The 27377-nt window shown below is 43.9% G+C and overlaps 5 protein-coding genes across 8 annotated transcripts; 4 read left to right on the top strand and 1 right to left on the bottom strand.

Moving 5' to 3' along the window:
* The first annotated feature begins 831 nt into the window (after positions 1-831).
* On the top strand, positions 832-6655 carry acaa1 (acetyl-CoA acyltransferase 1). 2 transcript variants are annotated; one of them, XM_029427087.1, is made up of 12 exons: positions 832-1113; positions 1476-1569; positions 2098-2155; positions 2975-3054; positions 3237-3279; positions 3394-3492; positions 3621-3701; positions 4227-4417; positions 4606-4785; positions 4875-4930; positions 5773-5918; positions 6008-6655. In XM_029427087.1, exons 1-12 carry the CDS (start codon positions 940-942, stop codon positions 6081-6083), a joined length of 1278 nt encoding a protein of 425 aa, XP_029282947.1. In that variant the 5' UTR covers positions 832-939; the 3' UTR covers positions 6084-6655. The 2 variants fall into 2 exon arrangements, with proteins under 2 accessions (XP_029282947.1, XP_029283020.1); XM_029427160.1 differs by having other exon boundaries at positions 1013-1144.
* esf1 (ESF1, nucleolar pre-rRNA processing protein, homolog (S. cerevisiae)) lies at positions 6639-12243 on the bottom strand. Its single transcript, XM_029458802.1, has 14 exons — positions 12114-12243; positions 11138-11553; positions 10515-10867; positions 10227-10340; positions 9989-10098; positions 9678-9830; positions 9488-9602; positions 8753-8939; positions 8501-8665; positions 8292-8419; positions 7884-7974; positions 7654-7739; positions 7409-7555; positions 6639-7082 (listed from the first exon to the last, which is right to left on the bottom strand). Exons 2-14 carry the CDS (start codon positions 11529-11531, stop codon positions 6732-6734), a joined length of 2394 nt encoding a protein of 797 aa, XP_029314662.1. The 5' UTR covers positions 11532-11553; positions 12114-12243; the 3' UTR covers positions 6639-6731.
* Positions 12244-12719: 476 nt separating this feature from the next.
* On the top strand, positions 12720-18091 carry ndufaf5 (NADH:ubiquinone oxidoreductase complex assembly factor 5). 3 transcript variants are annotated; one of them, XM_029428509.1, is made up of 11 exons: positions 12733-13312; positions 13956-13996; positions 14111-14174; positions 14462-14509; positions 14729-14832; positions 15123-15162; positions 15473-15670; positions 15756-15816; positions 16129-16212; positions 17342-17424; positions 17862-18091. In XM_029428509.1, exons 1-11 carry the CDS (start codon positions 13055-13057, stop codon positions 17946-17948), a joined length of 1068 nt encoding a protein of 355 aa, XP_029284369.1. In that variant the 5' UTR covers positions 12733-13054; the 3' UTR covers positions 17949-18091. The 3 variants fall into 3 exon arrangements, 2 of the variants coding, with proteins under 2 accessions (XP_029284369.1, XP_029284361.1); XM_029428501.1 differs by having other exon boundaries at positions 12734-13312; positions 14111-14228; XR_003832049.1 differs by lacking the exon at positions 17862-18091 and having other exon boundaries at positions 12720-13312; positions 14111-14228; positions 15756-15898; positions 17342-17391.
* Positions 18092-18632: 541 nt separating this feature from the next.
* On the top strand, positions 18633-20472 carry LOC115006461 (uncharacterized). Its single transcript, XM_029428728.1, has 2 exons — positions 18633-18989; positions 19442-20472. Exons 1-2 carry the CDS (start codon positions 18902-18904, stop codon positions 20164-20166), a joined length of 813 nt encoding a protein of 270 aa, XP_029284588.1. The 5' UTR covers positions 18633-18901; the 3' UTR covers positions 20167-20472.
* Positions 20473-20778: 306 nt separating this feature from the next.
* LOC115004484 (dynein regulatory complex subunit 4-like) lies at positions 20779-26118 on the top strand. Its single transcript, XM_029426155.1, has 11 exons — positions 20779-20919; positions 21092-21181; positions 22187-22384; positions 22538-22744; positions 22824-22878; positions 22966-23171; positions 23804-23971; positions 24210-24296; positions 24366-24575; positions 25543-25608; positions 25682-26118. Exons 1-11 carry the CDS (start codon positions 20917-20919, stop codon positions 25820-25822), a joined length of 1431 nt encoding a protein of 476 aa, XP_029282015.1. The 5' UTR covers positions 20779-20916; the 3' UTR covers positions 25823-26118.
* The last annotated feature ends 1259 nt before the right edge of the window (positions 26119-27377 follow it).

The following is a 27377-nucleotide window of genomic DNA, read 5'->3' as shown; positions in this document are numbered from 1 at the left end:
CTACTTTTATTGTAGATTGATATAATAATAACATTATCAATAAATTATGATGTAATATTATGGATAGTTTAAACAATAAGACTTTATTGGTCAGTGTATATGTAGTAAAACATTTATTACACCAAATTTCACTGGATTGTTTTGTGAATTTAAAGAATATTAAGACTCTTAAATGTATAAACACCACAAAATGTCTAAAACAAACTCTTTAAACACGAATAATGTATTTTTTAAATTATAATTCCACCTCCTTACAGTCAAGAAGAAATATCCATCTCATGTTATTCTTTTTACAAATGTCTACGGTTGAAGCTACCTCACATATCTTCTCTCAAATTAAAATCTAACAGCTACAGAACACGATCCTGTGACTTCTTAGCCTTAGATATCCCTCATGCACGCACACATATTAAATAACTGTAAACTACAGCTGTGCATTGTCTTTGAAAATAAAAAGTTTCTTTATCTGATTCTTTTAGTTTTTATGATTCTTTTAACTTGTTAATTCCTTGTTATTGTGTAGCTGTTTGTGTCATTTTAAAAGTTTTGTTTTCTCTCTTGGAAATTAGATTGTAATCTCAAGGAGACTGATTAAATAAAGGTTTAAATTGAATGGAAAAATTATATTATTAAAGTTTATTTACTCTGATTATATTTTATTAATATTAATTATTATTATTATTGGTATTATCATTATTATTGGTATTATCATTATTATTATTATTATTATTATAAATAATACCATTGTGTCTGCAATGTTTGTATTTCGAATGTTGTTTCAATAAAGTTTGAAGAGGGAAAAAACGGTTTACTCAACTCGCTGCAGTTTGTCCCTCCGCGCTTTCCGTCCTTCTGACAGCAGAGAGCAAAGTACAAACTACAGGCTGTTTGCAGCTGTGGAACCTCACAGATATTAAACTCCGGTGTTTTGTCGTCGTAATGCAGAGATTAAGAATCATTTCGGGCCACTTGTCCCCCCCCGGGTCCTCTGAACACAGACGGGACCCATGGAGGACGGAGTGCGGGGCGGCGGGCAGCAGCAGCCCGGAGGACGTGGTGGTGGTTCACGGAATGAGGACTGCTGTCGGGAAAGCGAAGAGAGGAGCGTTTAAAGTAAACAGTTTTAAAACTGCTTCATCCGCAGGTGTGCTGAAGTTTAGAAAGTCACGATGAAGCTGATGCAGGAAGAAAAACACCAACTGTGGTGCAGCTGTACTCCGTGGTGGAGGAAGTTTATTATCAGTAAAAGTAGTCATTGTGCAGTGAGATGTTCCCTGTGAGGTTCAGTACATGTGATGCTTCTGGATTAATATTCCTGCTGCATTAATGTGTGTGTTGTGTGTTACTGCTGTACATGTTTAAGGTTGTTCTAATGTTCCCTCCTTTACATCCTGTTGGTAGTGTAATCTCCATCAATGCATCATATTCTATAAGATCATCATGTTTGATGTGATGTGTTGAACGTGTTCCTGCAGGACACAACACCTGACGAGCTGCTGAGTGCAGTGATGACAGCTGTGCTCACAGATGTTGGACTTTCCCCCGACAAGCTGGGAGACATTTGTGTTGGTGAGAGACTTTGATTCTTTACTGTGTGTGTGTGCGTGTGTGTGTGTGTGTGTGTGTGTGTGTGTACTTTATTTGAGTATTTCCAATTAGTTGCTTTATACTTTTTACTCCATGACATTTATTTGACATCTTAAGTTACAAAACACAATAATTAAATGTGATAATAGACATGATTCTTTCTTTATCAGGAGTACTTTTAGTTTTTGTACTTTTGATGCAAATACTTTTATACGTTCACACTCGAGATGTAACATTGTGCATGCAGGACCTTTCTACAGAGTCTCTGTAGTATTACGACTTCTTCTTCCACCACCTCTGGGTGTGAAACTAGTTCCTGATGCAAATATGAATAAATGAAGAAGTTAAAGTATTCAGAGACCATCAGGGAATACTTGCTGCCATTGATCCTCATTTCTTAAACATTTTATTAAACTTACTTCATGACAGGAAGTTGTTTATTGTTATTCTCTCGCAGCAGCACAAACACTCGTCACCTGTTCTACATCTTAAACCAAATGTTGTCTGCAGGTAACGTGCTGCAGCCCGGCGCCGGGGCGCTGATGGCCAGAGTGGCTCACTTCCTCAGGTCAGACATCATCACTGCCTGTCTCACTGCTCTGTCTCACTGCCTGTCTCACTGCTGTGTCTCACAGCCTGTCTCACTGCTGTGTCTCACAGCCTGTCTCACTGCTGTGTCTCACTGCTGTGTCTCACAGCCTGTCTCACTGCTGTGTCTCACTGCCTGTCTCACAGCTGTGTCTCACAGCCTGTCTCACTGCTGTGTCTCACAGCCTGTCTCACTGCTGTGTCTCACAGCCTGTCTCACAGCCTGTCTCACTGCTGTGTCTCACAGCCTGTCTCACTGCTCTGTCTCACAGCCTGTCTCACTGCCTGTCTCACTGCCTGTCTCACAGCTGTGTCTCACTGCCTGTCTCACTGCTCTGTCTCACTGCCTGTCTCACTGCTCTGTCTCACTGCTCTGTCTCACAGCCTGTCTCACTGCTCGGTCTCACAGCCTGTCTCACTGCTCTGTCTCACAGCTGTGTCTCACTCCCTGTCTCACTGCTGTGTCTCACAGCCTGTCTCACTGCTCGGTCTCACAGCCTGTCTCACTGCTGTGTCCCACAGCCTGTCTCACAGCCTGTCTAACTGCTGTGTCCCACAGCCTGTCTCACAGCCTGTCTAACTGCTGTGTCCCACAGCCTGTCTCACTGCTGTGTCTCACAGCCTGTCTCACTGCTCGGTCTCACAGCCTGTCTCACTGCTGTGTCCCACAGCCTGTCTCACAGCCTGTCTAACTGCTGTGTCTCACAGCCTGTCTCACTGCTGTGTCCCACAGCCTGTCTCACAGCCTGTCTAACTGCTGTGTCTCACAGCCTGTCTCACTGCTCTGTCTTCCTTTCAGCGGGTTTCCAGACACGGTACCCGTCTACACCGTCAACAGACAGTGCTCCTCTGGACTGCAGGCTCTGTTTAACATCGCAGGTACAAACTCTTCACTCATTACTTCAGAACTTAGAAATAATAAGTGTTGACTGTGTGTGTGTGTGTGTGTGTGTGTGTGTGTGTGTGTGTGTGTGTGTGTGTGTGTGTGTGTGTGTGTGTGTGTGTGTGTGTGTGTGTGTGTGTGTGTGTGTGTGTGTGTGTGTGTGTGTGTGTGTGCGCAGGAGCCATCAGGAGCAGATCCTTTGACCTGGGCCTCGCATGTGGGTCAGTTTATTAACCATTCCAGCTTTGAGAAAATACAAGTAAAAGGAAATAATGTTTAAAACTGAGTGTGTGTGTGTGTGTGTGTGTGTGTGTGTGTGTGTGTGTGTGTGTCAGCACGGAGAGCATGTCTCTGCGTTCGATCGGTGATCCCGGAGATTTGAGCTCCAGGCTGACGGACAACGACAAAGCCAGAGACTGCATCATCCCGATGGGGTGAGACACGTGACCCCCCAGAACTAGTTTAATATAATCTGAAGTTTCTTCTTATGTTACAAAATGTTTTGATTTCACTGTTTGCTCCTGATTCTGTAAAAGATTTAATTTGTTCCTTGTTTCTGCAGAATCACCTCAGAGAACATCGCAGAGAAGTTTGGGATCTCCAGAGAGAAGCAGGACGCCTTCGCTCTCAGCTCTCAGCAGAAGTGAGTCGGCACAAAGTTTGTTCTGCAGCCGGGACGTCCTGAACGCCCTCTGTGGAAACACTGCTGCACTAAAGTCGTGCAGTTAAAGTGCATCATAATCATTTATTGTTATTATTCCTCGTGCATTAATGTAAAAGCTGTTGTTGAAGCTCGTTTTTAATATTAACTAATTATTATTTTCATTCAGGATTAATCTGCTGAATTACTCAGATCCTAAATGTATATTATATATATTTGTATGTTTATAAATGTTTTTATTACCTTGTTTTATCATTTTTAATTAAATCTTCTAATGTTTTGTGATGTTCTTTTATTTTTTACTTTTGCTTTATCTGCTTTTATTTTTTGTAACATGTTTTGAAAAGATTAATATTATTATTGTTAATATTATTAATGTTAATATTATTATTGTTAATATTATTATTAATATTAATATTGTTAATATTATTATTGTTAATAATATTATTGTTAATATTATTATTGTTGTTGTTTGAAGCTCTAACTTCTCTGACCTGCTGCTCACAGAGCGGCCCGGGCGCAGAGCTCCGGTGTGTTCGAGCAGGAGATCGTTCCCGTCATCACGAGGTTTGTGGACGACGAGGGTAAAGAGCGCGAGGTGACGGTCGCCAAGGACGACGGGATCAGAGCGGGAACGACTCTGGCGGGTCTGAACAAACTGCGGCCGGCCTTCAAACCTGACGGCAGCACCACGGCAGGTCGGACCTCCTCCCTCTGTTCACCGCCAACGACACACTGAACATATCTTTGTATTTATTTGGTACATTTGTTTCCTGTACACATTTATTTTATAATATTTATTCTTTCATGTATTCACATTATTAGATATTATTCACTTAATAAGAATAAAGCGAACGGCTGATTTTAAAACACCGGTTCTTCTCAGGTAACTCCAGCCAGGTGAGTGACGGAGCAGCGGCCGTGCTGATTGGTCGCAGGTCTGCCGTCGAGGCTCTGGGTCTGCCGGTGCTGGGGGTCCTGAGGGCCAGTGCCGTGGTGGGGGTCCCTCCGGATCTCATGGGTATTGGACCAGCATTCGCCATCCCTGCAGCTCTGAAGCAGGCTGGTGAGTGACTCCATAAATACAAATATACAGACGGACGTCGACATCTTCTATCAGAGTGCTTCTCAATAACTCGGCCCGTCTGCTCTCAGGACTAACTGTGGACGACATCGACGTGTTTGAAATCAACGAGGCCTTTGCCAGTCAGGTACACACACACACACACACACACACACACACCCATAAAGACGCAAACACAGTGAAGACATGTCAGCTGCTTATGAAGACGTTTGGACAGACAGTACAGTATAAGTACAGTTTACTTATACCAGTATAATATATTATACCGGTATAATATATTATACTAGTATAATATATTATACCGGTATAATATATTATACTAGTATAATATATTATACCGGTATAAGTACAGTTTACTTATACTGGTATAATATATTATACCGGTATAATATATTATACTAGTATAATATATTATACCGGTATAAGTACAGTTTACTTATACTGGTATAATATATTATACCAGTATAATATATTATACTAGTATAATATATTATACCGGTATAAGTACAGTTTACTTATACTGGTATAATATATTATACCGGTATAATATATTATACCGGTATAATATATTATACCGGTATAATATATTATACCGGTATAATATATTATACCGGTATAATATATTATACTGGTATAATATATTATACTAGTATAATATATTATACTAGTATAATATATTATACTAGTATAATATATTATACTGGTATAAGTAAACTGTACTTATACTGGTATAATATTATATATATTTTCTATAACTTTTCATGACATACTATATTTTTTCTTATTTAATAACATATTTTATGACTTCCTGTAGAGATCTTCTTCACATTTGGTACAAACACTCAATAATAAACGGATTAGAATGTTGAGGTCAAAGGTCAAAGGTCACTTTCACACAAATGTCTGAAGGATGTAACCTGTAACCTCGAGGCGTTGATCCTAGTGATGTGGACCTTCCCTGCTGCTCAGGCGCTGTACTGTGTGGAGACGCTGGGGATCCCGCTGGAGAAGGTGAACCCTAACGGAGGAGCCATCGCTCTGGGTCACCCTCTGGGCTGCACCGGCGCCCGACAGGTGGTGACGCTGCTGAACGAGCTCCGACGCAGAGGCAGGAGGTTCGTCTGAGAAACTGATGACGCACGACTCGTGTTGAAGTGTTGGGACGAGTTTCCTCAGTGCTCCTCTCTTATGTTCCCGTCTGCAGAGCGTACGGCGTCGTGTCCATGTGCATCGGGACCGGGATGGGAGCGGCCGCTGTCTTTGAATACCCCGGAGCGTAGGAGCCTTTCACACAGGACGGGTGATCTGCGCGTTACAAGACCTCGTGACGCTCAGCTGTCAGTCAGGATGTTTATACAGCATGGCGTCCAGTTCTAACCGTAGTTAACACTTAACACGAGCTACTGATGGTCCAGGGTTCATATTAAAGCTGAGTCATCAGGAGACGTCAATAATGCAGCTGATTTATCCCCGACCACACCGTGTATCTGCTTTAATCAGTACGTGATGTGTAAAGAAGTTTGATTCAAGTGTTTGACATCGTAATAATAATAATTAGAACATTTTGATATCCTGACCCGTACGAGCGGAGTCAACACTCTGACTGGATAAACTTTAAATCACTTCTTGATCCAAATACTGGAAAATATTAACTTTATACGCTGAAATGATTTGAATGAGAAGAAGAAGTGTCGCTATGGTGACGAGCCGAGAGCCAGAGCAGCCGACACGTCTTCAGTGGGACGGGTTCTGCTCGGTTCTGCTCGGTCGTCACTGTTTTATGCAACAGAACTTTGTGAAACATTTCTTCTGAGTGTAAAAATAAAACACGTCACCAGGATTCACTTCTTTACTAGAGACTCCTTCCTCATCTGATCGTTTCCTGTACAAACATATAAAACAGCAGGAAGCCGAGCGGCGCCTGAACGCTACACAAACTTCTGCTTCTTCCGAGCCTGAAACTGCTCCGTCTTGCTTTTAATCGACTTGATGAGCAGCGACAAACTGGGGTCCATCGATTTCCTCGAGGAGCCTTCAAGTGTTGGAGCGTCAGAGTCATTTACTCGCTTCTCCCCGGCGGCGGCCTCCCCCTGTGTGGGCGCGACGCTCTGAGCACCGAGCGAGTCCTCCATCCGGCGCTGCTCCTCTCCTCGCCGCCGCTGCTTCTCTACCTGGATGCTCGTCGTGGCTTTAGTCTTCTTGTAGTTGGGGTTAGACGGGTCCAGGTTGAACAGGTGGGAGGTGAACATGGCCTGGAAACGAGCGTCTTTAACGTCCACCTGGACAGACGGGAGAAGGTTTGTTACGCCGACATTACTTATGAATCTTTAACAAACGATCGTGACGAGGCCGCTGCGGCTCCATGTCACACTACATTCTAACCCCGCCCACTTTTTAGCGGTCCAATCAAAAGCAAAGGATTTTATTTCACTACACGGCGACTTTAAGTTACTTTCATCTCATCTCTTACAAACGTCCTCTGGTCGTGATCCAGAAGCATAACGTACGTACTGTGGTCGTTTCCTACATCCTGCTTATAGAAGCTAAGTGAATATCAACTGAAGCTAAATCATCTTTGAGAGATCATCTGGATCCTCAGACAGACCTGGAAGTCGTCGCCCTCCAGCTTCTCGTCGCCCTTCTTCAGCAGCTTCTTCCTCTTCTTCTTGCTCAAGTTCTGCTGCTCCACGATCTTGTCGTAGTTGAAGTGTTTGTGTTTGTCGTCGTCCTCCATCAGCAGAGCCATCTCCGCCTGCACACGCACACACACACACACACACACACGTTTAGTCTTCATGTACAAACGACGGTTGATTATTAAATAATGTTTTGCGACTTTCTTCCTCAGACCTTTTGTTTCTCCAGCTCCTCTTCCTCCTCCGCTGTCCGCTCCTCTTCCTCCTGCGTCTTCTTCTTCCCTTTCTTCTTCTTCTTGTCTGCGGACACAAATATCACATGCGTGTGTAAAAGACGTCTACGTGCTGCGGAACCATCTCGATAAGTCTGCGTTCTGTATGAATGTAGCTCAAAGACTGAATCATCTTCAGTAATAACAGCTGACTGATGTTTTGGCGACTTACCTGCAGCGGCGAGCTCGTCGGCGAAGAAAGGGTCACTGAGGTCGACGTCTGGAGGAAGCTCGTCGTCACTGAGCTCTTCGTCATCCTCTCCCTGAGACCAGAGGAAATATAAAGCTGATAAACTACAGAAGGAACTTTAGGACTGATCGGAGCGAGAGTCATATTTCTGTGCTGTTGACAAAGACGAGGACGAAGACGAGTAATGAACAGAGTTGTTGTGGGAACATCACGTTAGAGGGAATACTGCACCTCCGATCCAGGTGGTGACAACATGTGGAGCTTTACGATGTGTAAACATGAACGAGGCTCCTGCTCAGATCCAACACATTAACAGTTATGAAAACAGACGTCCGTCAGAAAGCGTTTCATCGTTCTGCACACACAGATTCATGCAGCTGCTCAACTCGCCTCTTTCTTTTGAGACTTCTTCTGCTTCTTCCGATCTTTCTTCTTCTGCAAGAACTCCTCCCACGGCGTCAGCTGCTCCGTCCCCTCCAACTTCTTCTTCACCAGCTGCTCCGTCGTCTCCTTCAGCCCTGCAGATAAAACAGCTCATAATACAGCTTCACACACACGCACGCACGCACACACACACACGCACGCACGCACACACGCACCTGGCACCCAGGTGATCTCCATCCCCATGTCTCTGTCCTCGTGCAGCTTCTTCTCTTTGTCCTGAATGCCTTTCAGCAGCTGTCTGTACTTGGAGATCTGCTCCTCGCTCTTCTGCTTCTTCTTCTCCACCTTCATCTCCACGACGGGCTCTTTTGCCAATGAAGCTACAAACACCAAACGACATCATGACCCCTCAGCGCTGCATCTTCTCCCGTTGCTCCACATTAATGCGTCTCCAGTTTCTGTCTCACCCTCTGCTGTTGCGTCTTCGTCTCCACTCTCTTGCTCTCCGAAATCAAGCCCTCCCTCTTCCCCCTCTTCTTCGCTGGAGGAGGCCAGGTAGGCCTTGAAGTCCATGGCCAGCAGCTCGTCCTTGTTGAAATTCCTGTTGAGGGCGGTGACGCGGTCGTTGTCCGTCTCGTCCCACGTCAGCAGCACCTGATGGGTCGAACACAGACATCAGTTTGTATCGGTCGTCATTCATTCAAATACTGATTTATAAAAGCAATGACAGACAACATGAGGACACTGATGAAGGTCAGTTATTAAACCTTGTTATGACCTTTACTCTGACCACATGGTACATATCTTATATTACTCATCACGCTGCTGCGCTCTTTAACACGGATAACGTTTTATTCACTGATCCACCAGGACGACTTCTAATAACATCTGAAGGGCTTTTATTGTGAAATTCAGAGTAAAGTTCCCGTCAGAGAGTCGAGGCGACGGCAGCACGACGTGATGTTGTAACGATCAGTGTCAGGGACCAACAGTCTCATCTTCATCCATAATAACACCAGGAGGTATTTGTATCTTCAGTTGTCAGATAAATGTAATGGAGTATAAAGCAGAAGATGGAAATACTTAAGCACTCGAGTGCGTTGTGTATGAAACTAGATTCTCTGTGCAGGTAAATAAAGAACACAAACATCTCTAACGGCCGTCTGTAGGTCTTCTCCACATCTGAACCCCTCGGTTGTTACCTTTGACGTTGCGTTGGCAGATGAGGTGAACAGTTTGGGCGTGTAGGCCAAGAGGTTCACATCCGTGGCCACGTCTTTGGGCTCCTCGTCAAACTGGACGTCATCAGGAATAAACCTGTAAAAAAAGGACCAATGAAATCATTGCTTCACCAGAGCCGTTAGCGTCGGTTAGAGCTTCACTTCCTCTCACCGGAGGTCCAGCACGGAGCAGCTGCTCTCGTACTCGTAGCCGTCACACTCCTGGTAGATGATGCCGGCGGTCTCGGTCGAGTCGCACTCGACTACAGCGTAGAAATACTTCAGCCGCTTGAACTGGTAGTCCCGCATCTTCTCTCTGTAACCTCTGAGAGAGGACACACACACACACATCAGATCCAGAGGAAGGAAACTCAACACAAAACACACACACACACACACACACACACACACACACACATCAGATCCAGAGGAAGGAAACTCAACACAACACACACACACACACACACACACACACACACACACCTCTCCTCCTCGTTGTCGTCCTCCGAGTCGTCGGGCAGAGCTTTCAGCTCCAGCGGCCCCTGCGTCACCTCCGCCCTCAGCCTCTCCCTCCCAAACTCTGACGGGTAGATCTAAGACAATACCCATGATGCATTGCTGTTTACTTGACCCACGTCTTGATTTGAAATACAAAAACAAACACCTGAAACGTTCACTGGAGTGAATAGATGCAGATATGCGACTCGTTCTCTGGCGTCACCTTGACGGACAGCACGGCTCCTCCTTTAGGCAGGAAGGAGTTGAACAGCACCAGCAGGTCTTTGGCTTTCATGCGGTCCCAGTCCATGTTGCAGACGCCCAGACGAGCAGACACCTGACACACACACACACACACACACACACACACGGTCAGTAAGCACATCAGTGTGTGTTAATGAACATATAATAAATATATAATCTGTGTAGCCAACACTCGGATCCTTAAGGACAAAAGATTCTGAAAATAAGGTTTTACTCAGTAAAAGTGTCCCCCCCCCCCCCACCTCACCTCGTCGGTCCGTGGAGCGTCTTTGGCCAGCTCGCCCCAGTTGTGTTCGATCTCCTCTTCCTCTTTCTTCAGGATGGCGTCCACATCGCCATCTTCGTCTTCATCTGAGCTGGTCTCTGCGTTTCCCTTCCCTCTGGCCAGATCCGGCTCGCTGTCACTGTCCTCCGAATCCAGACCGGACTCCTCTTCAGATCCGCTCGCCACTTCACTCTCATCATCTTCTTCTTCATCATCATCGCTGTCCTCTTCATCACCTTCATCATCCTCACTGCCGTCCGTGACACTGTCTCCCAGGTCAACATCATCCCTCTCCGCAGTTTGCTGCTTCTCATCCTCTTCATCGTCTGAGGACACTGATCACCGTGCAGAAAGCAACAGAAGCATTATGGCCGCCGCCACGCCGACGCAAACATTTAACATTGTGCAGAAATACTGAAATCTGCCCCCGACAGACTCCCGTTCTAACTAACCCCCTTCAGTTTGAAGCTTTGAGCAACAGGAGCCTCAATAATGCAAAAGCCTTCTGACATATCAGGTGTTTCATTTGTGTTTTAATAACTTTTAACTGCAAAGACACGTGTAGATGACATGAAAGCATCCTGCATCAGTGAACATGAACTCACCCTCTTCAACGACCCTCACGCCACGTTCAAGCGGCTCTCCTTTAGCATCTCCGCTCTGCACTGCTTTTCCTTTCTTCGCCTCTTCATCAGCCTTCGCCGGCTTCGCCTTCACTTTTTTCTTCTTCTTGCCCTCTGCCGCCTTCTTGCTCGTTTCATCGTCCTCTGAGTCGGAGACTTGGTAGAAGCGCTTCAGGTCCTCCGTGGAGGTTTGGTTGATGGGTCTGCCTCGTTTGTCCACCGTGCACTTCACCTTGAAGCGCTCGTCGTGAAACATGGACTGGAAACGCTTGTCGATCTTGATTTTGTGCTCTCTCTCGGGCATCTCCCAGAACCTGGGGTCCTTCTGCACCCGCAGGAAGCGCTCATCGCCGCCCTGCTTCTTTTTGGACGACATGGTGGCAAACTTCACGCGTCACCTGACAAAGACGGGACACAGTGTTGGATGACATGGACAACGAGCACTGTGATGAGGATTATTGTGATTTAAGTATTTCTGCTTTTCTTTGCTTCATAACAAACTAAACAATCACTTGACTGCAAAGTGGTGGAAGAATATTCATTAGAAATGTGCAAATACTCGGTTACAAGTACAAAAGCATTGGAATACACTTACAAAAGTAAAAGTACTCACTATGCAGAATAGCTCATATCAGAATCATATGTTTTATATCATTATAATTATTGATACATGCATTAATATTAAAGTAAAGTATAAATGCAAACATTTATATGCACTTCCATCACTGATAATGATGGAAAATACACATTAGTTGCAGCTGGAACTTGTAAATATCACTGTCGTTTCAGTAAACATGTAAACAAAATGTCGGAACAGTGAAGACAGACAGTAAGGGCGGGAAAACCAGAGAACAGCTGGCGCAACACACCCCCGCGAACATGTAGCTGTGGAAATGTAATGATAAATCAGTTCATAACAACGTTAACATTAACAATTATCATAAATCTGTACCACTACCTCTCTTCCTTTCTGCTACACGTGTTTTCCCAGCATGCAACTCTTCCGTGACCTTTCTATCTTCCCGCCCCTTTCTTGGTAAGGTAAGCGAAGTGGGACAAACGAGGGAAAGGCGCAACGAGAATTCAGATGCTTTACAAAACACTTTCTAGCAAACATAACTGCGAACATTTGACTTTTCCTCTGTTGACACTCAAAAACTGTTATTACATTGTTAACAGTTGTTGAAAATATTTTGTGAATGCATTTAAGATTTATATATTTACAATATAATTCCGTATTTTAAAGATGTAAAGTAAAAGCAATCAAAAACACTGTTAGTTTTTATGTTTTTAGTCATTTAATCAGAAATATATTATATATTATAATTATAATATATATTATATATGTTTTAATCAAGCACAATAGATTTGTTATAAATTAAGTATTAATTGACAATTCTATAATATCTGTATGCAACAATAGATTAGTTGAATGATAGAAAATTAATCATCAATTAATGGTAAAATTAAAATTAATTTGATAAGCAAAAAATGCGTATGAATGCGCATTTTCTGGTTCCAGCTTTTAAAATATGATAATCTTTTAGCTTTTCTTTGTTTTATTTAAAATAAACTTAATATTCTACTTTATATTACTGATTGATAAAAAATAAATACATGTGAAGTCACCTGGTGAATTGGGGACTGAACTATTAATCACATATTATTGAAAACAATAAGAAGCTGCAGACTTATTAGAAACCGGAGTTCCAGTCTGTGATCCAGTTCCATGGTTTCCAATGATCCCAGTAGAATCCAGTTCCACAGTTTCGCTCCTCCTCCTCCCTGAGGTCACTCAGTGTGGAGGACAGGAAGAAGTCAGCTCAGCTGTTGTACAATGTTCTGATGTTCAGAGTATCTTCTTTAATCCACAGTTGATTTGGACTTTAAAGCAGCACCATGAGCAGCGGAGTGTGTCGCAGAGTCCTGCAGAGCGCCGGCTCCCCTCCTGCAGCCTCAGCCGGCAGCTGGAGCTGGAGCTGGAGCATGTCCTCCTGCTGCAGACACCGTCCCGGGCTGAGGTCTGAACCCCGCAGAGGGCTGTCAGCGTCGGGCAGAGGCACCATGAATGTGTTCAACAGGGAGATGAAGAAGAGGCAGAAGAACTGGGCAGCATCTCTGCAGGACGGACACCAGTACGACTACCTGAGGAACGAGGTACGAACCTGACAGACATCTGAAAACATTGTGCACAAGTCTTAATTATTTATTCTTAGACACTGAGAGGGGAATATTGCTTTATCTGACAGCTTTGTTTACAATATTAATTACTTAATAAACATTCTTATTTTCTGTATAATTGTTTGTGTTTTGCCCCCAATGATCGACCTCGTGACCCCTGAAAGTAAAAGTATATGACATGTATAACATGTATTGAATTAAAAGCACACAAATGAGCAATAATCTTTACACTCAGCTCAGATCCCACATCTTTATAATTAAACTATAAATGCAATATAAGTAGGTAATACAGTGATTCATATCATTCTTTTGAGGTGTTTCCATTTTCAGGTAAGTTTATTCATGCAGAACATTTCAAAGTGAAACATCAGAAGCACTGAAGTGCAAAAGAAACACTTTATAAAAGTACATTTAAATACAACTGAAAGCCCTCATTAAATAATAATTGAAGTGTTTTGTTTTGCAAGCTTTGGATCATGTTAAATCCACATTACATCTTCCTGCTCTTTCGGCAGACATCGTTCCAACACCTGAAACGTAGAGAGGATCTGCGTGTAGGTGCAGAGTGAAGGAGATGTTTCTGCTTTAACCTTCAGTCACTCACTTTGATCTTCTGCAGGTTGGCAGTCGAGTGGCGGATCGGGTGTATGACATTGCGAGGTGGGTTTATGTCGAGACGGCCGCTTTCTCCTTGAACACACACATCGACTCTTCTGCACACGTTTGCTTTCTCGTCTCTCGTCTCAAACGCCGGTCCTTCTTTTGTCTTCTCAGGACGTTTCCTCTGGCTCTGGACATCGGCGGTGGAAAGAGTCACATCGCAGAGCACTTAAGCAAGGTGCAGTACAAGTACTTTATCCTTCGACTCCCCTGCATCTCAAAGGGAAGTGCTGTACGTTTGCAGATTCACATCATTATTATTAAATATAGATGTTCATTATACCCAGCAGTATATAAAATATCTTTACCAGCTGAACATTAACGCTATGAAACACTATCATTGATATTATTCTGTTTGACTAATGCATCATTAATGAATAATAATATGCAATAATTAATGACATGCTCGTGAAACTGTTCTCAGTGGCCCAAACAATTAGTCTTTTTGTTTTGTTGGTGTCTCAGGACTTCGTGGAGCGTTTGTTCCTGACGGACGTCTCGGAGAACTCTCTGGTGAGAGTCCAAACGAATCCTAAAAGCTTCCTGCTGTGAGATGTGCAGGTTTATTCTCCAGAGGAATGTTTGAAAGGCTTCCCGTCGTAAAGCTCTCGCGTGTAGAACATTTCTTCTTCTTTTCTAATCGTTCTGAGCTGAAATATGAATGAACCCTGGTGGAAGTGATCAGTACTTCCTGATGCTGATATGAACTTATGTTACGGCTCTGATCTTCAGAAACGGAGAAGAGCGAGCGAGATCCCGACTCATGGCGTTCTCGCTGACGAGGAGTTTCTGCCGTTTAAAGAAAACACCTTCGACCTGGTGGTGAGCAGCCTGAGGTGAGCGTCACACGTTACCCTCTCAACACATTTCTTCTTCTGTCTCTTATTAATGTTCAATTAATGAAATTGGAACTTAAATTTGAAGTTTTTTTTCCACAACACTACAAAACTGCAGCCTTTTGATCGACCACCATGTTTGTTTCTCTTGTTCTACTCGTTCACTGTAATGCAGTCTGTATATTCACCCTGTGCTCTCTAACATGGAGACTTTATATTATTTATTTTAGTGCTTCTACTGTCCATCTTTAGCTCACAGTGTCTTTAATGTCTTTACTCTCTTGTCTCAGTCTGCACTGGATCAACGACCTGCCTGGAGCTCTCCGACAGGTGAGAGGAAAGAGAAAACTTTGTATCTGTGAATATTTAATTTTGCCGATCTTCCACTGGAGGTCGTCGTTTCCTCCGTTGTGTTCAGGCAACATTTAGTCACTTGTACTTCAGGCTTCCTTATTTATTTCAAATGTTCTCAGTTCTTCAGTGTCTGAGGCGTTAACTCACCTGTGAATCCACAGGAAGGAGTGTGAAGTGATGATGTTGTACTGTCTCCTCCTCCTGCTCCTCCTCCTCTTCCTCCTCCTCCTCTTCTTCCTCTCCTTCCTCCTCCTCCTCCTCCTCCTCCTCCTCCTCCTCCTCTCAGATCCACCAGGTGCTGAAGCCGGACGGGGTGTTCATCGGGGCGATGGTGGGCGGGGAGACCCTGTACGAGCTGCGGTGCTCCCTCCAGCTCGCCGAGACCGAGAGGGAGGGAGGCTTCTCCCCCCACGTCTCCCCATACACCGCCGTCACAGACCTGGGCAACCTGCTGGGCCAGGCCGGCTTCACCATGCTCACTGTGGTGAGACACACACACACACACACACACACACACACACTGCTTAAAGATGTTTAAAGTCATTAAATAAAACCTTTGACTGTTTCAGGACATCGATGAAGTTCAGGTTCATTATCCAGGGATCACTGAAGTCATGGCCGACCTGCAAGGTGCAAAGTGTTCACGTGTGAATGAAAGTGTTTAAGCTGTGAAACGTCCTGCAGAGTTCGGATGCAGCCGGACATCAGAGCTGTGAGCGTGCAGAACCTCTCAGTGTCAGCTTTACTCTTTACTTTGGTTTGTTTGCTGGAATTAAGCTCGAAGTTGCATTAACGAGCTTTTAAAACGTTGGTTCTGCCGTTGTTGGGCGACAACACGACATGTTTCTAGATCATATTTGTGACGTTGTGTTAATTGCACTTTATTAAAATGTGTTAAATGACTGACTCTTGATCTGTAACTTGTATTTCCATGTTGTGCAGGAATGGGTGAGAGTAACTGTGCCTGGAACAGGAGAGCGATGTTGCACAGAGACACCATATTAGCAGCAGCAGCTATTTATAAAGGTGAGTGTTTATAAAGCTTTATCATACAAGCTCGTATTCGATGTTCGGCTTCAGCAGCCGCCGTAGAAACGCTTCTGACATAAGATCAATGTTCAGTTGTCCTTCCTACATTATGCATTTAGTCATGGCCGCACTGCAGAGTGATCTCCTTCCTCTTAAAGCTGCATTACTCTCCAGGAACTATTAAAACTCATCAGTGAGCTTCTCACACACACATACACACACCACACACCACACACCACACCCACCACACACACACCGTCCTGCTGTAATACTCACTACAGCACCAAATATGGATTCATCCGCCGCTGAAAATAGTCCCAAAGTTTGTTTGATAAAAACTACAGAGAGCAGATGTTTTAAGAAACGACTAAAGATTAAAAGAGTTAAGATTAATGTCTTCAGTGGGAACCAATGGGCTCGCAGCAGAAAAGCTTTTTGGGGGATTTGTTGACGATAATAAAAAGCTGACCAACGTGCGCTCATACAAACTTGGTTTGTTCCTTTAGGTGGAGTTACTTCATTTCTGATACTTCTGTTTTCTTGGTTCTCATTTCTTTGGTTGACTTTATTGACCTGCTGCGTTTCTGTTAATCTTTATTCCCTCTGACTCATCAGGTTAAAAATAAAGACGTTTCCTCTTTCTTAGCTGAGGTCTCTCACACGCACAGTTCACAGTTCAGAGTTCAGAGTTCAGAGTGGCGTCAGAAAGGGAAGAGAGAGTGGAAGGGTTACTCGCCTTGTTGTCTTTCTTCGCAGCGTCACATGATGTCAGTTTTCAGCGGTGGAAGAATAAATAAATACATGTTTTTATTTAAGTCCTGCATTCAAAACTTATTTATTTGTAAATACAAAAGGATGAACATTGAAGTACTAAAACATCATGTGTTCATCATCTTTAATGTTGCAGCCGTGAAGGTGGAGCTGATTTAATCACTTTCTGTAGTTTCATCTGTAATAATACATAAAGATCTATTAGTTTATTCATATTTAGACAAATGTAGTCAAATACAATATTTCCCTCTGAGATGTAAGGTTTCATGAAATGTTACTAGCCGAGCTTTATCAAAAGATAAAAACAAACTGGTGTTCTGCTTCATGATCGTCCGTTTGTGTGAACTTGTTTCAGAGATGTACGCGAGCGAGGACGGCTCCATCCCCGCCACCTTCGACATCCTCTACATGATTGGCTGGAAGCCTCACGAGTCTCAGGTACGACAGGTGTTCACCTCCAATACGCAACCCAGTCCTCGAGCTTCTTGTTGTTGCACGTCTCCATTGTTGGCACGGAGCACGAGGGACGCAACAATCCGACGCTGGTTGTAGAAAGTACTTTGAATTATAATTCCTTTTGTTATTCTAAGTGTTCAGATGTAAACTTCTGAACAAAGTTGAAATTTGCTGAAAAAGTTCAAATAAAAGGCAGCAGCAGTTTTATTAAGTATGAGTTTGAGCGCGATGTTTTTTAGATGTGTTATCAGTTATATGAACCGTGGTATCAAGCCGTCCTGACTGCTGTGGTGTTTCTGCACTACAACTCCCAGAGTTCCACTGTGCATCAGGATTCTGATGTTGTAATGAATCCATCCTGACGCCATCAGATTCACGAGCAGAGGAGATCTTTCATTACATTTTGTTGTCTTTGTCAGGCCCGACCGGCGCGGCGAGGATCGGCCAACGTGTCGTTTGGGGATTTGTCAAAGATCAGCCAGCCGACCGACACAAACAAGTCATAGAAGCATCCGAGCCGACGACAGCTGACACGCTGCAGATTGTAAATAATATATTTTTATTTAAACAGCCATGTTTTGTCTGCTGGGTTAACAGGAGGCGACGTGTTGTAGTAATGTCTGGAATAAAGTTGAGCAATGGAAACGGCATCGTGAGAACATTATTTCCTCTTATTAATAGGAACTGACTCATTTATTCACATTGCAGATTAAACTCAAGTTTGTAGGAGAGGTCAGACTGCAGAGCGGTCAGACTGCCAGAGCGGTCAGACTGCGGAGCGGTCAGACTGCAGAGCGGTCAGACTGCGGAGCGGTCAGACTGCGGAGCGGTCAGACTGCCAGAGCGGTCAGACTGCGGAGCGGTCAGACTGCGGAGCGGTCAGACTGCCAGAGCGGTCAGACTGCGGAGCGGTCAGACTGCGGAGCGGTCAGACTGCCAGAGCGGTCAGACTGCGGAGCGGTCAGACTGCGGAGCGGTCAGACTGCCAGAGCGGTCAGACTGCCAGAGCGGTCAGACTGCGGAGCGGTCAGACTGCCAGAGCGGTCAGACTGCGGAGCGGTCAGACTGCGGAGCGGTCAGACTGCCAGAGCGGTCAGACTGCCAGAGCGGTCAGACTGCAGAGCGCCGTGAAACACCTGAAGAAGACCGCAGACTCTACATGTGCATAGAAACAGAACATCTTCCAACCGTTTCAGAAATGAACACATGACATTTCAGCCGCAGGTTTCTGAGACGACTGATAAATAAATGCATCTGGTAGTTTATTTAATTAATAAGGTCTTTGTTATTATTAAATATAATATACAAAGAAGAAAACGAAGCGGTGTTTAAAGAATGATTATTGTTATTGTAAGTTACATGAGCCGCAGGAGGAAAACAGGCAGTAATACCAGTTTCATTTCTGACTCCATTCGTCAGAACTTCCTCTTAGATCAAAATAAAACTGTATTTTAATCGCATGTCACACAATAAGGTCCACAAAGCTGCAGAGATGTTTCCTCTCTACTTTGTCCTCGTCGCTGGAAGCTTCTGTCTCAGCTCTGCTGGTAAGAACATCTATTTGTTTTTAATCAACATCTTTATACGTCTGGGGTTGTTGCTCAAATTCATTTTGGTGTCAATTAAATAATTGAGCGTTTATTGAGCTCGGACAGGGACACGGACAGGGACACGTACAGGGACACGTACAGGGACACGTACAGGGACACGTACAGGGACACGGACAGGGACACGGACAGGGACACAGACCTTATGTTTCCTGTTCAGACTGGGGCTTTTCTTCTAGTTTTGACCAATTTACAACATCAGTGGAACATTCAAACCGTTCCAGCGTCCTGAGTGGTAACATTTACGTTTCTTTTTCATTTTAAAAGAAATGTAACCAGATTTCTTTTAAAGGAAAACACCGTGAGAATAACTGTGGAGCTTTTCATGGCTGTTGGGGTCCTGCAGACGTTTACCAAAATGTTTTACTCATTACTGCCGTTTTACTTTACAGACATTCATCAAGAGACTGTGCTGCAGAACACGGTGGCTACACTTCCCTGTCCTCACAAGAAAGGAGATGTCATATGGAGCCGGTATCTGTCTGGTGACCGGGCGACTCTTGTCACCATTAAAAATGGCCTCGAGAAAAAAAAAGACAGACGCTATGGTTCCCTGGCAGATAATTCACTGGTGATAACAAATGTTACATCATTTGATACTACGACGTATTTTTGTAATGATTTTCGAGTATATCTGGAAGTGACATCAGATCCCAGCCCCGTGATCCCTAAAGCTGGAAATGTACCAGTTACACCAAGAACCGATGGACCAGGCCAGAAGGGAATCACTACAGAGGCAGAGAACCACCAACCAGACTCTTGGAAAGTACCCGTTGGTGTAGTCGTGGTTGCTGCGATGCTGCTTTTTGTGACTTTAATCCTGAGATTCTGCTCTAAAAACAGAGAAGAGAGAAACCCCAAAATGGACAAAACTGCACCCGAGGTGATTTACGCGGAGATAGAAGATGTTGAGGAGCAGCCAGGGAGGGAGTCTTATTTTGAAAGTCCGTACTACTGGACAAGAATCAGTGAAACGCCAAGCACAAGCACCCCCCCCAGTAATACTCTGTACAGCACTGCTCTGTACAGCACTGTTAACAAGCGACCAGCTGGAGGACACAGCAGGGAGGAGTGTGTGTATTCCCTGGCCCAAAATCCAGAATCCAAAGGAATGTAGTTATCTTTTAATCTGATATTATTTCCAGTGCAGCATCAGTGATATTGGTGAGAAGAGGTGTCTGCACAGAGCCCAAAGGATATTTAAAGACAACACCCGCCCCAGCAACAGCCCGTTTCCTCCTGCTGACATCTGGCAAGCGATGCAGAAGTATCCACTCCTGTACCACCAGACTACAGAGCAGTTTCTTTCCTCAGACATCCTCTGTACGCCGCCATTAAAATAAAACATTTTTTTCTTGTGAAGCATTTCTTTGTGCAACTCTGTGTTGTTGTAGAATTAGTGACAATAAATTGATGCAACCTTGATGATTTTGTAATGCTCCTTTTGTTGCATACAAATGGCCGACAGCTACACAACTGTGATGCTAGTTGCTTCTGTCTAAACCAGTGAACAGAATATCACAAAACATATTGAGCAATGTTCACAGTAGTTTATGTAAAACAATGTTTATGTATCTGATAAAGTCTCACATCAAAAGGTTTACCTTCAAAATCTGACATCCATTAATGTCAAAGACATATATTTAAATAAACACAACAGAAGTTCATGTGACAGCTCGAGCTTGACACGAGCGTGTTCTGAGCTGGCTGCAGAATTACAACAGAAGAAGAAGAAGTGAGGAAGAGCGACGTTGCCATGACAGCGCCTTTCGTTTACATGTAGCCGAGAATGCGGCTTAGCTAGCTAACAGGCTAACTTCAGTTTATTGTTACTACCGATATTTGTGAGCCTGCACGTTACTTCACGATGGTGAGTAAACCTTCATGTGAGTCCGTAGTGTTGATGTGGAGTGTTGTTAGCATGTCGTAGCTTAGCATCAGCCAGATATCTGCTTCGTATGGAGGCTGTTAGCTAGGCTACGTCAGTTAACTGAAAGTTGCTTTAATCGTGTTGCTAAAATGTTGATGTGTTTTCTTTCCAGCCTCCGAAGACTAAAAGCAAAAAGGCCGTGAAGGGGAAGTCGTCGGCCGTGGTGGACGGTCTTTCCACGGATGAGATGTCCAAGGATCAGGTCAGAGCTGCGGGGCGATGCTAACACAGCTAACTAGCTTTAGCCTCAACACTATCAAGCTGTGTTCAGGTAGTTGGAGGGTAAACTGTCACGTGGGATCTACAGGGCAGTCCGTCACTATATGGACAGACACAGTATTGTTCTGTACTCCAGCACATTGTGTGAAATAAAACGCTGACTGTGGGGCTAAAGTGCTTAGAATAAAATACATTAGTCCTCTGTTGGAAGAAGTACTCAGATCCTTTACTTAATTAAAAGTACTAATACCACCACAGGTTAAAGTCCTGCATTCAAAACCTTACTTAAGTAAAGTATGTATTGTCAGCAAAATGTATGAAAAGTAAAAGTAATTGTGCAGTAAAATGTTCCCCATTATAAATATGATGTGCAAAATGATGTTGGCACGAGTGTATCAGCAGAGTAACCTAAAGGATCAGGTTATAATGGCTGAACTGTGCACCTGCATGAACATGATCCCACTGCATACACATCACGTATGGTGAAGCATGACTGCAGCAGATGAAGACGGGCTGTGCAACTCTTCCTCAAAGCTTCCTGCCACAAAAGATCCACACCGATTCTCTTCTCTATAAATACTTAATGTTATCGACAACCATCAAAGTCAACGTGCTGCAAGATATGTTTTCTAAAAGCTATTCTGCAATCAATTTAAACTAAGGTCATTGTTAGTTTACTGTAGTAGTAATTACCGTGCAGCCATATTATGATGGAAAAAGTGAACAATTATATACCAACAATGAATATCAGATGGGACTCTGTTAGGGAGATGTTCAGTAATAAAAGATCTGGAGCAACAAACAAAAAAACATGCCTGGGACATCTTTACTTGGGAGTAAACTCTCTGCCTTTCCAACTAATACAAATAAAGACAAATTGGTAAAAGTAGTCTTGTACAGGAGCGATGCCATCTTCTGCTGTGTGCAGTAAAAGCTCATCATCTATTCCGGCCCCACAAACTGACACAAACTGTCTGCAACGTTCCAGCTGGAGGAGCACATCATCCGCCTGCGAGAGGAGCTGGACAGAGAGCGGGAGGAGAGGAGCTACTTCCAGCTGGAGAGGGACAAGATCCAGGCCTTCTGGGAAATCTCCAAGAGGAGCCTGGAAGAGAAGAGGGCCGAGCTGAGGAACGGACACAGGGAGAGAGAGGAGGCAGAGGAGCGCCACCGAGTGGAGATCACTGTGAGCTGCACGCACACACAGCCACAAATTACTGCGGGACTTCTTTTGCATTTCACGGTTTTGATCACATAATGTCCACAAGTAGTTTTGAATCCCATGTGATTGGTGCATGAAGTTCACATCCTAACACCTCACGTGATGGCCCGTGTCCAGGTGTACAAGCAGAAGCTGAAGCACGTCCTGTCTGAACACCACAACACCATCTCTGGGCGGAAGATGGACGGCGTCGCCTCGACCTCGCTGATCCAGAACCAGCACACTGAGGCAGAGCTCGGGCTTCAGAGAGACGTGCACGGCCTGCAGGCAGACTTCAGAGAGGAGAAGCTCCACAACAACAACTGCATGAAGGAGCTCAAGCTGGTGAGTCTGCCTTCGTTTTTACACTTGTATCTGTGTAAGTGAGCATCTCACACACCGCTCGCCTTTTGATTCACAACAGAAACACCAGGTGGAGTTAATGGAGTTGACGAACCACTACGACAGAAGAATCCAAGGTGAAGAAGCTCAATCAACAATCAACAAAAACAAAACCGCTGTCATAAACTGTAATAAACATATCAATTCTGTTGCCCTTCAAATAGAAATCGAGGTGAAGTATCACAAGAAGATGCAGCTGATGATCGACGCGGAGGACAGAAAGCGGCGGGCTGAGGTTCACGAAGTGGAGGACAGAATGAAAAGTCGCGTTGTGAGTCTGATCGAGGAGCACGACAGAGCTCTGAGAGGCGCTGAGGAGTACTACTGTGCTGTTCAGAGTAAACTGCTGGTGGACCAGAAGGTGCTGAAGGTAAGAAGCTACTGACGGAGGACCAGCAGCTCAAAGCACAACACATGAAAAGTGTTTCTACAGGACATAACGCCGTAAACGTTTGGAGTCAACGGTGTTCGTTCTCCAGATGGGTTAAAGTATTAAATGTTCACAGCACATTGTTCATAACTACATAATACATGTCTCTAAATAAATAATGCTTCTCAGTCAAGCTAAATTAAACTACATTTACATTATGCATGTATAATGTTTTGTATTTTAATTGTTTCACAAAGACTTTTTAACATTTATGAATCTTCTTTCCAGAGTAGAATTAAATGATTTGTATTTATTTGAGAATGTTAGGACATTTATTACATTAAGAGGTGAATTAATGCACAAATAAGTTTTATTTTTTACCACTGGGTCTATTTCAGCCCATCAGGGTTTTAAGACACATTTTCTTCACCTTCAAATAATCAGTTTGCAAAAATGTTTTTGGCGATACAATAAAAGTCACAAATGTTTATTTGAGAATCTTTATGTTGTACTAACCACGACTTTGTCATGTACAATTCCACATATAAGTGTCGACTGTAGATGTTCAGAAAAACAAATCTTTTAGGCGTCTCTTGTTTAATTTGCCGCTTGCTTCGTTTGTTGTGTGGCAGGAAGAACTCGCAGAGGTGAAGAAGCTGCAGGCGCGAGTGGACAAAGAGCATTCAGCGGCTGAGCAGGAGAACAAACGTCTGAGCGAGTCTCTGCAGGAAGCCCAGCAGAAGCTGCCCGAGCTCCGCAAACAGCTGCACGACTACAACCAGGCCAAGGCAAAGATGGTGGTGCGTTCACGGAGTTCAGAAAGCATCGTGACACATTGAACATCACTTTCTGAACGTGTAACGAAAAGTTAAGCTTATTTAACGTTCTCGTTTCAGTGTTTTATGCATTAGTGTTCATTACTACCGGAGGTTAAAGACAAAGGAAAACTATTTTAAATAAAGAATTTATACATTTGTAGACGTTTCACAGCAGTTTCATCATCCGGACACAGTAAAACTCTGATAATGTGTCCGACAGGCGAGTAGAGCCCGCGTGAAGCTCGTTGATAAGGAGCTGAGAGACCTGACGGTGGAGCAGGAGCTGCTGCTGCAGGCGTTTGAAAAGGTAAACTCTCACACCACAAGTTTCCCCTTCATTCAGCCTGGCAGGTATTCATGTGAACGTTTTCGTCAGGTTCAGCAGGAGCGCGATGATCTGTTGAAGAAGCAGACCGAGGCCATCCTGGACGTACAGCAGAGGAGCGGACTGAAGGAGTTGCTGCTGGAGAGGAAGTTGGCAGCGCTGACAGAAACTGTGGAGAAGAAGGAGGCTCAGCTCTGCGCCGCGCTCTCGGCCTCAAAGGTCGAACAAACTGCCGGCAGCAGCGCAGCAAACAAAGTCGAGGTGCGATTTTATGTCCGAGTTTATTTCTGCACAAGTTAAAACGTGCATTTTAAAATGTGTGCAGCCCAGGGCTCGTTTGTCTGACGGAACACAGGACGTCTGCACCGACGGTGTCAAAACAACTTCCCTTTTAATAACCGAGGGGCACCACAGGGTTCTGTTCTCGGTCCATCGTCTTTTACATATCAATGAACAATATACTCACTCCAACTCAGACCTATGATGTCAACCTTTATGCAGACGATATACTCCTGTATCCAACTCAAGCCTAGATTAGTCTCGTCTGCCTTTAATTTTCTATCAGATTCTGCAGAACTTTAAGCTCATTGATGGACAAATGTGTTGAACTCATGAGTCTTTCATAATTTGACGTTTAATCGTAAAATATCTACATTTTGTAAGGTAGCAGTCTTACTTCTGAACCTCACGTGGAACAACTGGCACGTATTTCATAATGAGAATAAAGTCCAGGAAAACATTGTTTCCTGAACGCTCATGGTGTTCAGTCAACCTTAAAACAACTTGTAGTCACCAGCGTACAATATGAAAGAGGAGAACTACACTCCTTCACTTTAGTTTATGTCTCCAGAACGTACGCTGCTTCAGTACATCACATTTCCTCGTGGACTTATTAACTCGAGTAAATGCTGAAACTGCCTTCAACTACTAAACATCACATACGTGTAATTAAACTGAGACTTTCAGCTTTTAAATCTGCACTAGCCTGAATAAATAAAAGATTATAGAGCAAATCCTCGTGTTCATATCCACACTCATCTGTCCATCGCCTCTTTATGTCATAGCTTCTCTAAACCTGCCTCACGCCCGTACAACAGTGGAATCATCAGTGTGTTTTAGACTTTGGTCTTGTAATCATTCTTTGTAATTAAGATGGACTTTTATTATTCCTTTTATTGGTGTGATGTGTTAAAGTACAAACATCTGAAGGTGTTTTTCCTGCTTGCAGGATATATTTGAGTCCAAACAAGTCGCCATCAACGCCTTCCAGTGCGACTTGGCTGGAGATTGTGAGGTCAGTTCACGCATCGATTTAATGGTTCCAGTAATCAGCTGGATGAACTAACGTGTGGTGCACGAACCTGCAGGAGTACGACCAGCTGCTGCAGACCTGTCAGGAGAAGCTGAAGGCGTTGGGTGTCCCGCTGTACGACCTTCCCTTCAGGCCCTCGCAGCAGATCCTGGGGGGACACCCTCGGGTGCAGAACTCTCCGGGACCCAAACACTGAACTCCTCCAGCTGACAGGTGCACACTCACCTGCTCTACCTGGAGACTTCCTAATGTAAAACCCTCGGACTTCTCTACCTCTCTGTCCTTTCATCATGTCCTTAAAGACAACTTACACAACATAATAAATATGCAGCTTACTGCATAAATATAAACGTAGTTATGAAACCTTCCTGCTGCTAAGAATGAATGTTTTTCTGTTGATGCTGCAGGTGTTGAAGGTGTTTACCAGGTAAACTCTAAATCACAAACTCAATCTGATGTTAAACAATAAAGAACATTTGTCATTTTTGACGAGACATTTGTAACTTCTTAAGCATACATTTTAATTAGTTTGGTCTTCATTTTAATTTGCGATGAATTTGTGTTCTTTAATTTCAATGAAAAGAAAACTTGTTTAACAAAAGTTAAATATATTACTGCTTTGCTTCTTTTAGTTTTGAACCACGTTAAGGTCGATCCAGCACTTTGGTCCAGCCTGAAATATCAAACTATTCTTTTACCTTTCCTTTAGCGCCACCATGAGGTTCACATTCGTGACTTTTAGTGAGACGTCTAAACAATTATTACATCGTCATGACATGTGGTTCAGACGTTCATGGTTAATATTCTACCTGCTAAACATAAACATGTTAGCATGCAGCTCAAAGCACCACTGTGTTAGCATCAACATGTTAGCATGCTGATGTTAGCATGCAGCTCAAAGCACCACTGTGTTAGCATCAACATGTTAGCATGCAGCTCAAAGCACCACTGTGTTAGCATGCTGATGTTAGCATGCCGCTCAAAGCACCACTGTGTTAGCATGCTGATGTTAGGATGCCGCTCAAAGCACCACTGTGTTAGCATCAACATGTTAGCATGCTGATGTTAGCATGCAGCTCAAAGCACCACTGTGTTAGCATCAACATGTTAGCATGCTGATGTTAGCATGCAGCTCAAAGCACCACTGTGTTAGCATCAACATGTTAGCATGCCGCTCAAAGCACCACTGTGTTAGCATGCTGATGTTAGCGTGCCGCTCAAAGCACCACTGTGTTAGCATCAACATGTTAGCATGCTGATGTTAGCGTGCCGCTCAAAGCACCACTGTGTTAGCATCAACATGTTAGCATGCTGATGTTAGCGTGCAGCTCAAAGCACCACTGTGTTAGCCTCTTGTTTGATTCCCTTTAACACTCATTTAATACTTCGTATTTTAACTTCAGTGGTGTTATGATTGATGACCTTCATGTGAGTCATGGAACCACATGATGCTGTGTGAGCACAGACATGTCATCTTATTTCTGTAACTGCTCAGTTACACGAAGAACATTTTGTTCAACCATTTAAAGCAACAATTTGAGATTTTGGGAAAAGGGCTCATGTACCGGACGAGAGACTCCCTGAAGCCAGGAAACCAGCACAACCTCAGTAAAATCACAAAGTGTCATATTTACGCTTAGTTTGTGTACCGATTACATGCGTGTTGAATCGGTGAGCTTCAGAGATGCTGGTCGGTGGACAGAGCCATGCTTTATGCTAAGCTAAGAGAAGCTAAGTGTCTCAGACCAGAC

This window comes from Cottoperca gobio, chromosome 1 (genome assembly GCF_900634415.1).
Source record: "Cottoperca gobio chromosome 1, fCotGob3.1, whole genome shotgun sequence".
In the NCBI taxonomy this organism is placed as follows: domain Eukaryota; kingdom Metazoa; phylum Chordata; class Actinopteri; order Perciformes; family Bovichtidae; genus Cottoperca; species Cottoperca gobio.
The sequence above is the reverse complement of the archived record's forward strand: the minus strand, read 5'-3'. Positions and strand labels throughout refer to the sequence as shown.